The 11,131-nt window shown below is 37.7% G+C and overlaps 1 protein-coding gene across 1 annotated transcript in view; it reads right to left on the minus strand.

The window, feature by feature from the left end:
* SLC35B4 (solute carrier family 35 member B4) overlaps positions 1–10,879 on the minus strand; it is a 28,687-nt gene extending 17,808 nt beyond the window's left edge. Inside the window, exons 1-3 of the mRNA XM_077137125.1 lie at positions 10,643–10,879; positions 5,045–5,158; positions 664–766 (exon numbers count right to left, since the gene is read on the minus strand). Coding sequence (XP_076993240.1) covers positions 664–766; positions 5,045–5,158; positions 10,643–10,719 — 294 coding nt within the window. The 5' untranslated portion in view covers positions 10,720–10,879. The remainder of the gene's footprint in view (positions 1–663; positions 767–5,044; positions 5,159–10,642) is intronic.
* Between the last annotated feature and the right edge of the window lie 252 nt (positions 10,880–11,131).

Below are 11,131 nucleotides of genomic sequence, written 5' to 3' on the forward strand. Positions count from 1 at the left end.
TCGACAATCTCACAAAAATCCCAGACCACACAGAATGTTATAACTCCAAATATCACCTATTTTGCATTCTTCTGCAATCCTAACTGTATTCTCCTTGAAGTCCTTTCTGTTCTTCAGGGAACACTTTGCTCTTATTTATATGCATTCTCCACATAGCTCTCACATCACAGTTTGGGAGGAATTGTCAATAATTTTCATCAATAATTTTCTTTTATTTAATTATGTCAAGTCACTGCTTAAAAAAATCAGAAAAGAGATGTACCTGCTTCATGTATTGAAGTAAGCTTAATTTAATAAAAGAAACAAAAAAAAAGTGATAGGGATCAGAAGTGACATTAACAGCAAGTTTGATTATAAAATCAACTAGAGGAAGGAAATTAAAGGTAAAACCTACTTCCCAGGGGCATTTTAATTTTCCTCTTAATTAATCACCCATAAGACCCAAAATAAAAGGAATAAAAGCAAAACCTCTACATTCACATTTCTCTCTTGTTGCCTTACTTATAAGATGAAAGCCATTCTCTGGTCAGTCATTCATTGAAACTATTCTTATACCCTACACCTCTCTTAGTAAAAGACTTCGCTGCTTTTGCCAAGTGTTCATTCTACCTACTTAGGTATACATTTCAGAGGAACACATTCACATGACCCAGAGGCACTTACAGATCTAAAGATCATATGAAGGGGCATGGCAATGTTGAGATTCAGGGCATAGTTGTTCATTACACTGACAGTGAAGAACATGGTCACCATTATGGCATAGTTCCTGAAATGCAAAGATAATTCACATCACACAGAATCAACCATTTTATGAAAATCAAGCATAGAAATCGAATACAGCTTCAATTAAAAAAATGAATTTTGCTTATTCCCTCAGTAGTGAAAAACTGTATCACTACTATCATGTGAAGTTAGATACTAAGAACATATAAAAATACTTCATAAACCAGGCTAACATGGAAAAAGTTTGCATCATATAATATGTTTCATGAAACAGTATTACTTTATGCATAGCAACTTAAGGCCAGGTTTTGCTTATATTAGATGATACACATTATTAAGTGAATGAATAATTTTTACTATTGGATCAGTTATTTGTATGTAATTTTCATATACCTCTGACAAACTTAAAAATGGTTAATTCTCTCAAATATTTACTACATACACTGGTTTATACTATTAATTTTCACTATTTTTAAAGAAAAGATTGGCTTGGCAACTGTTAAAAGTCCACGCCACGAATCAATGGAGTCCATGCCATCAATCAATGGACTCCAAATTAATAAGTACATCATTTGACTTGTAGAGCTTTGTGTTTAAAATTGAGGTCTCTGTTTTTTGAGAGTTTATAAGTCTTAAAATAATTTAAAAAAAAAACTAAAAAAAAAAAAAAAATCCAGTAACCTTAATAACTTAGAAAGATAAAGGAATAATATATGAACATATATTATAACAAATATAACAATATAACAAATGAACAAATAAATGAATGAAATAATTTTACATTTATACGTCTCCATTTTAAGAAAATGCTTAAGATGTCTTTTATACACATTAAGTTAAGCCACAAAACTTGTCATTTTTTAGTAAGTCAAAAGGTAAAATAATCAGCAATTTCATAGGATTCAACCTAACAATTCAAAAAGAGAAAAAAAAATTTGAGATAAATGACTAAAGAATGCAGGGCAAAGGTAAGATAAACAAACAATAAAATTGGAAGTTTAATTTGCTACCAGTTCCCATGTATTTACTTGTGGTAAGTCACGAATATTCTTCTCAGCTCTTTAACTCCAAGGCAAAAAGGGGGCATGATTATTTAAATCAGAAGTACAACTATTTCTTTTACTGTTTCAGGAAAGAAATGTCACTCATGACTGTTCACAATGAGGTTTCTTTACAGTACAATTGTACATCAAGGAACAATTCAGGAATATGAGGCTGGGGTGGGGAGTGGGAAGGAGACAAAGATACAGGCTGGGCCTGAAGCTATCTGATGATCTGTATTAAGTACTTGAGTTGTACAGATTTTAGAATACCTGGAATAATGTTTCTCAAAGCATATTTCCTGAACCACTAATTTTCCAGAGATGTTTTACAAAAAAAGGGTAAAAAAATTGGGGGAAGCCAAGTTTCCAAGAATAGTCTTGTGCTGGTTTGAAACTGTTGCGTATCCCAGAAAAGCCATGTTCTTTAATCCTCACTCAATATTGCTGGATGGGATCCTTTTGATTAAGTTGTTTCCATGGAGATGTGACTCACCTAATTGTGAGTGGGACCTTTTGGTTAGGTGATTTCCATGGAGATTTGTCTCTACCTATTCAAAGTAGGCTTGCTTACTGGAGTCCTTTAAGAGGGAACCATTTTGGAAAGAGCTTCAGAGCCCACACAGCAAGAGACCTTTGGAGATGCAGAAAGAAAATGCCCCTAGGGAAGTCATACTACAAAGCTAGTTAGGAGCGAAAGCTAGCAGTTACCACCATGTGCCTCCCCAGCTGACATGGGTGTTTCAGACTCATTGGCCTTTCTTGAATCAATGTAGCTTTCCATGCATGCCTTAGTTTAGACATTTTTATAGCCTTACAACTGTAAACTGCAACTTAATAAACTCCCCTTTTAAAAGCCGTTCTATTTCTGGTATATTACATTCTGGCAGCTTTAACAAACAAAAGTCCCTAGGAGTTGTGACGGTAATCAGTTAACAAATTAAGGATTCTGAAAAGTCACATCTAATGTTGTCTTACCATTTTAATCATGGAATTCTTTTTCTTATATGCAAATAGTTCTATACTCCTCAGCAAATGCTGATTTTTAGTACAGATTTCTAACTTCTTCCTACCTTTGCACATCTGAAGAATATGACAGGTTAGCTTTCCTGACAAAAACCTATTCTTTGTTGTTGACTAGGTATTAAGCCATATATCCTATTAGGAATCAAGCCAGAGCTAAATTCAGTCTGGAAAGTTTAAGAACTTTACAATAAGTACAGGACACAGTCTTACATATACTCAAAGTTCCTAGCAGTAACTTCTTCACAGCTTCTAAATAATATACCATTCATGGCAACTTCACAATATTTTTTTGCCAAATTTTCTTATCCTGTTGTGAAAAGATACCATTTGGAGATAAACAAGTTCATCAGGGCCTTTCAGGGTAAGTGATACCAATATACTCTACATTGCAACATAGCACTGCTTAAAAATCACTTATGTGAATGAATGACATAAGTAAGATTTCGTCACAGGCTTTACACACAGAAAATAAACTATCCACCACAAATAGGACACACATGGGACAGATCAAAGAAGAGGTTCAGGAGTTTGGACTTCATTCTGAACATAATGGTAACCCCTGAGGGCTGTGAGAGGGAGGTAAAATGATAAAACCATAGGAAGTTGAAATGGAAGGATGAAGAGGCAGGAGGCAGGGAGATCAATCAGCTACGACACTTGCAAAAAAGTTATGGCAAGAGCAAATATGTTCCTGAACTATGTCAGTGGCAGCAGGGATATGAAGAGAAAGTGGGAAGGAGGACAGACAAGGTCAGAGGAGTTAAAAAGTGCTGTGGCTCCTCCTGTGATATAAATGCTAGTCTTTGGAAGCACAAAGTTTTTTGCAGATATTGAAATGAAAAGCAACAAAAATGTATTCATAACATTTAGCATCACATTGGGAAATTTAAAAGTACAGTATTAATAACAAAATTCAGCCAGATATTCCATGGCAGGTGTGCCAGTTTGAAAGGATGTATGTACCCTAGAAAAGCCATGTTTTAATCCTAATCCCATTTTGTAAAGGCAGCTGTTTCTTCTAATCTCTATTCAGTACTGTATGTTTGAAACTTTAATTAGATCACTGCCCTGGGGATGTGACTCAATCAAGAGTGGTTCTTAAAACAGATTAGGTGGAGACCAATCAAGACCCACCCATTCTACGTGAGTCTTGATTACTTTACTGGAAGCCTATAAAAGATGAGACATTTTGGAAAACGGGAATTCAGAGAGAGCAGAGAAGGACAACAGAATGCCAGTGAACCACAAAGCAGGGAGTCCACTGGCCAGCAAATTTTGGAGATGAAGAAGGAAAATGCCTCCCACAGAACAGAACATTGTGTTCGCTATGTGCCCTTCCAGCCGAGAGAGAAGCCCTGACTATGTTTGCCATGTGCCTTTTCACTTGAGAGAGAAACCCTGAACTCCATCAGCCTTCCTGAATCAAGGTATCTTTCCCTGGATGCTTTAGATTGGACATTTCTATAAACTTGCTTTAATTGGGATGTTTCCATGGCCTAAAAACTGTTAACTTGCAACTTATTAAATTCCCCTTTTCAAAAGCGGTTGTCTCTGGTATATTGCATTCTGGCACCTAGCAAACTAGAACAGCAGGCAACACACGAATCCTGTAAAAGAATAGCAACAGCAATGAGCCTTCAGTTTAGTACATTCACACAGAACGTCTTCCTCAAAGGCATTAAGTGACAGCATCCTACTAAATACTCAAAATTGGATGAATTACATTTTTATCACGTCTCTCACAGCTAAAATGCAGATTTTCAATACCTTGTTTATTGTAAGAACTGCCTTGTCTCCTATTTGGTCCCATGAGTAGAGCTATGCAAATTTGGACTAACAGACAGAAGTCTGAAATCAACAATTCTGCTTTAGCTTGCTATTCATCTTTAAAAAGGAACAATGATACTACTCTTAGCATATCTGATAACTTTACCAACACAGAGGATAGCATACATAACAGTTTAAAATATCTGGCCATGGCCTTTTGATAGACTCTATAATACATACATATATATATATATATATATATAATTGTCTCCATCATAGTTATTTTGAGTGTTGTAGCAGGAATTGCATACTAAAAAATAGGTTCAACATATTTAATATTTGCAACATATTAAATTGAGAAAATTGATATCTTTGATAGAAATCTTATAAGAGGATGTTTCACATTCCTTTTATATAGTTATCAGAAAAGCTTTTAACTTTAAAAAAACAAACAAACACAAGTTAAAAGAGAGTTCAATATGCCATACCTTATTGGGATAGCTGGCCGCTTCCTTCCCAAATCAGTTTCAAAGAGGAAGCCTTCCACAGCAATAAATAAAAATTGTGCAAATGTCACAATATTCCCACATCCTGGGTGTTTCCTATATAAGGAGATAACAATAAGAGGGGAAAAAGGCACAAAAACAGATAAAGGGCACTGATCAGTGTGTTATATTCAAAGTTACAGAATAAGAGGGAAGATAAGTTTCTATTACCCACTGTTTTTCTTTATCTAAGTTTTCATATTCCATGTATCACAGACATTTAGCACTATACTTCACTGAGAAAAACCCTGAATGTCATGCTTTGATATTTTACTCCTCTCTGAGATTATGAAGCCATGTGTGAGAATCCCTCTGATGTACTCAATCCTAGAACTGTGATACGATTTCCCCAGTATACTGTAGGAAACTGGTCATATGTTCTCAACTGGGATCCTCACTTGACCAAGATGACTTTTAGTCAGGATCCTAGTATAGATATACATATCCTACATAAAGTGATATAAAATATATCAGGAAAGAGGCAATTAAGAAAAACACATCAAAAAAGTATGATAATGTAAACAAGATTCTCCACAACACAACACAGGGTTTTGAATATAGAAGGCACTCAACAAATGTTCCTAGAATTAAATCAAGCCTCTCCATCAATCTCAAGAGTTGGGGAATCTTCCACAGTGACTGCTAGGAACAAATTTACAAGGTAGAAAAATTCCTTCTGACATCCCTCTTGAGGCACTCTGAAAATTAGTTACTTAAAATGCTTATGGTTTTCTTGAACTTGTCCTTCACAGGGGTCTGCTGAGTAACTGGAAGAAGTACAAAGTGAGAAATTTGTTGTCTGCCTTGCTAAAGCTGCCAAATTTCAATATTTCCAATATTTATCAGCCTTCATATTCTGTATTTTCATCATGACCAAAGACATTTCATTGAAGTTAGAGATTAAAGGGGTTTAACTATATTATTACATATTAATATAATGCTTTTTATTAAAAACAGCTCCATTCTCTATTGGTGGTATGGTTATTAAATAGGAATGTCAGATATACAGATTCTCAAATACACCAATGAGGCATAAACATAGACAATCCCAGACATAAGCCATCGTACAGAGCTACGCTTGTCATCTAAAGCAGAATTGTTAGAACTCTTTAAGCTCCACTGCCTTTGAAGATTTCCTTGAAAACTCCTGCTTTATATTCAATTCAACAATTTCTCTTTGAGCTCTTATTATGTTCAAGGGACAGGGCTCAAAGTTGCAGGAATCCAAAAATGACCATGTAAGACATGTACCTCATTCAAAGAGCTAATAAAAACCATTAGCCTAACTATGAGTGAGTGGCAAGGGAGCTTTTACTCTAGATAGCTCCAAAAGCAGTGCTTTTAAACTCTGGCTAGGCATCAGGATCACCTATTTTTTCAAAAACTCACATGCTTGAGAAACCTCTCCCCTGCAATTCAAATTTAATTGGTCTGGAGTAGGGACCTAGGATCTGGAAAGGGCAGCCAGAGTTGAGAACCATTAGTCTAAGTAGGAGAAAGGCTCAGGTAGGGTGCATGCGTGGGTGTGTGCACACACGTATCTGTCTGAGTGTAAGATGCACAGGTAATTCTTATGTGTTGACATGGGGTTTTTAGAACCAATGTGCCTCACAGTGGTTGAAAGTACAGACTGCTATGTAGGAGCCAGCTCTTACAATGTGACAGTGGAAGTTACCCTAAGTCTAACTTTCTCATCTTTAAAATGGAAATAGCGTTAGGGTCTATGGTGCTTTGAAGTTGTCTGTAACTCAGAAAAACATGTTCTTAAATTTAATCCATTCCTGCGGGTATGAAACAATTGTAAATAGGATCTTTTGATGAGATTACTTCACTTACTCTATCAGGATGGGTCTTAATCCTATTGCTGGAGTCCTTTATAAGCTGAATGAAATTCAGACAGAGAAAGAGAGCCAAGGGAGGTAAGAAGCTGAACCCAGATGAAAAGGAAGAGACCAGGACTCGCCACCATGTGCCTTGCCATGTGAAAGCTAAGAACCCAGGATCAGCGGCAGCCAGCCCCAGAGCGCCACAGTTGTTGGAAAGAAAGCATCACCTGATGATGCCTTAATTTGTACTTTCTTTTAGCCTCAAAACCTCAAGCAAATAAATTCCCCATTGTTTAAGTTGAACCACTGCCTTGGTATTTGTTTGAGCAGCCCAGGAAATGGAAACAATGCCTATCTCACTGGTTTACTGTAGAGTAAAATGAGCCAATCCCTGAAAAATAAATAACACAGAGCCTGTCACATAGGGAAAAAAGGCAAAGAACAGAATTTCAGGATGACAAATATTTAGGACCTTGCAGATTGAAAAGCCTTCAATCTTAAGTACAGTAACCCTTTAATTCTTTTAAAGCATACTGACCAGTTTACTCATCTATAAAATGGAATTAATATATTTTAATGTTGTAGTGAGGATTCAACGAGAAAACAGGTCAAATGCCAAGCACACAAATTAGTCAAAAAGAAGCTCATTAAGCTTCCTTGCTTTCCCTTTCACTCTCTCTTTACCAAAAGTTTTCAATTCAATTGAAGAACAATCATGGAGAACATATTATGTGTAGTTAGGTGCTAACTGTCAAGGGAGTTTCCAAGGCAACTGAAACCTGATTCTGCTCTCAAGGAGATGGGGGAGCCAAACACGGAAAGTGAGACATATGAAATCAGGGCCACAGGAAGGATGGTTCAGCTAAAAAACATCCTTGAACATCTCCCTGTTGGCTCCGCTTACCAGCCCTCTCCTAAACTGTTTAGTGCATTGTCTGGCCAGCTCCCCACAGCACACACTTCCACCAGAGCACCAAAGATGCTGCAATGGCTTGTCTGTCTCCCAGGACCAGACTGTGAACTTCTTCAGAGGATGGACCATGTCCTATTTGTCTTTGTATTCCCACCCTCTGGACAGTATCTGGTATTCACTCAACCAAGTGAATGAATGTGCGGATGCTATGATAAGCAAATATGTATAACTTATTATACAACTGAATACAAAAAAAAAAACTTCCAATTTTACAAGTGCATTCACAATAGGATTTTCTTTTAAGGCATCATAGCACTTTTTAATTTTATCTTTATTTATGGGGATAGGTATTGTTATGCCCATTTCCGAGCTAAAGACAGTAAATGTAAAACTCCCAGGGTCCCAAGGCAAACAAATGGTGTCAAGCATCTGCTCTGTACAATGCACTGTGCTTCATATTTTATTATACATTTCAACTTTAGGTATGAAAATTAAAAAGAAAAATAAATTTGCTTCCAATTTGAGGAAAATGATTTTAAAATGTTCTCTTCTTCCTGCAAGTCACTTTAGCATTTCCATTTATATTTAGTGTTCTACTTACCATTTTATTAGGGCACCTAATATTTCTAAGGAAGCCATATAAAAAGAACAGTTCCTGTTCTATAAAAATTTATGAGCTTTCCACCTTGATGTCCTAAGATAAATTCACAAATTCCAAGATGGCCTTATCTAGAAAGAACTTTACAGACCATCTGATCCAGCCATTTATTTTATTGATCTATAACATGAGAAGTCATGATTTCCCTATGCAAATCAGGAAAAAGCTGTTATTCAATCCATTGTACCACTCATCATCATAATAAACATGCCCCCTCCCTACTTTATAAAAATCCAATGCTCTACGCAAAAATACAGATTTACAAAAAAGATAAATAAGGAATGATGATTTATTTACAAATTATTCTCTAAAGAGAAGTTCCTAAATGCACATAAACATTTTGTAAAGTTAGATTTATCCACAACTTTTCAGGAACATCTAATAAAAGATATACTTGTTGTAATAAAAGTAATTAGAAAGGAAGAAATGCAGACTACGACAATGCTTCAGGCTTTACCAATGTATCTCAACCAATCCTTCAAACTTACTGTGAGGCTGGTAAAGCCATCACAACCCTTCCCAACCCCCTTTTCCTCTTGGGAGAACAAACTCAGGGAGTCTGTAATTTACTGAAGGGCTCATAACTAGTAAAGAGGGGCTTTAGGTGCTAGCATATTCTGACATCACACAGTTTTTGGCAAGATTTAATTTAAATTAATGGCATATTCAATACGACTATTACATTATAATTCTCTGATCTTTATTTTCATAGCATGCCTGATAATATCGTTTTTTTATATTTTTAAACCAATATCCAAGGTTACTTTCTTATGAGGGGCACTAGACTTACAGCCAGATACATTTTTATTTCATTTTCATATCCTACACCACCTACAGCCAAAAATGACAAATGACAGATCTTTATCAACACTTTCTGCAAAGCAGAATGTCACATGCTATAATAACAAAAAATAAACTGGGCAGAATTTACCTTAAGTAAACCGGTTACTTCAAAATGATTCATTCAATGGTATTATGAATATAAAATACATTTCCAGAGACATCACATGAAAAATTGAGTGATCAAAATCTAGGGGCTGTTCAAGTTAAAAAAAATAACAGGAAGGTTGAAAAACGTATTGGACTAGGAGTTTAGACTATTTGGATACTAATTTTAGCTCTGCCACTTAAAAGTATGGTCTTGAAAGGCCATTTAATTTCTTTGGGCCTCTGTTTCACTTTCAGTAAAATAGGGATTATAATTCTTGCCCTATCTTCCGCATAGACTGCTCTGATGATCAATGTAAATAATGTATTGATTCAAAAACATTGAACCAGATAGCACCATATTTATAATTTTACAGTATGGAAACAGAGACCCAGAAAGGCTAACTAACTTGAAAAAGTCACACAGCCAGTGAGTGACCTAGTCCAAAGACTAAAATTTATAATTTTGAGGTTTCAGTCCTGGGCCTTTTCTGCAGCAGTTTTATCTTTTGCACTTTACACATCCATATTCATATTTGGACGCTCCCTCAATAAAGCCAACCTAATTTCCTTTTGAGAAAGTGACATAGTCATTCTCAATTTATACAATCAACACCTCAAAATGCATGCTTCCCAAACTAATGACTATAATATCTTAAAACTGGAAATGCTCTCTGGGATCACCTGGCCCGACTTTCTGCAAAAATAAGAATCTGCTCAACTCCATACTCATAATCATCTCTAAGGCCCCCCAAAACCAAATGCTTTGCAGAACACTTTAATACAAATGAAACTTTCTTTGCAGCGTATACAAAATGACAGTTTCCTAAGTAAAAAAATTTTAAAAACTTCGAGACAAATATGTGGCATTAACAGGAATCGAAAAGACAGCTGAAGTTGGAAGTTAAGTTCCCTGCTCACTCTGGGGCAGTGACGTGAAAACTCTCAAAGCTTCAATCCCTCAGTGTGAGAAAAAGAGGTGACGACGGCCAACACCTTGAGTGAACGCTCAGAGCGATGCGGTGAAACTGTGTTAGGCGAGACAGCGCAGGAGTGAGCAGGAGTACCACACTCGGCCAGGTCCCAGGCTGCTCAGACCAGGACCCGGAATTCAGGCCGCCCTACTGGATCCCCGCGCCCCTTGGGGTGGGCGCCTCTTCTCTGGCTTCCTCAGTCCAGCCCCGGGAGCCTGAGTACGGCCCGAGAGGGTCACTCACCGGACCAGGAGCTCTAGGAAGATCACATTACTGCAACAGCCTGCGAAAACCAGGCCCACCGCGAAGGTTGGGCGCATGGCCGGTGCAGGAGAAAGAGAGCGAACGCGCAGAGGAAGCGCCCGCTTATACCGCTACCCCAGGAAGCCCGGCTACGCCCTCCGCCGCGGAACAGACCATCGCAGCGGATCCCGAGAGCTGCTCTACCCAGGGGCGACCGCGGTTTCTCCTTCCCCCGCTGCCAAGACCAACCCTGGCAGCCAAGGAGCTGTAGTTCGCTGTCAACCCCGGCCCCATTCATCCGAGGGGACGTCCAAGTCCAGGCCAGACTACACATCCCAGGATGCCGCGCGCCGCTACGTCAGGCTGTGACGTATGACATCTCTGCCCCGCGTCTCTCGGAGAGAAGAGAAAGAGGAGAGGTGCCCGTCATGCCTCGCGTCGGCGCTGGCCGCGGGGCTTGCTGGGAAGTGAAGTTCCAATACTGTCGAT

The sequence above is a fragment of the Tamandua tetradactyla genome, chromosome 1 (genome assembly GCF_023851605.1).
Source record: "Tamandua tetradactyla isolate mTamTet1 chromosome 1, mTamTet1.pri, whole genome shotgun sequence".
NCBI classification, from domain to species: domain Eukaryota; kingdom Metazoa; phylum Chordata; class Mammalia; order Pilosa; family Myrmecophagidae; genus Tamandua; species Tamandua tetradactyla.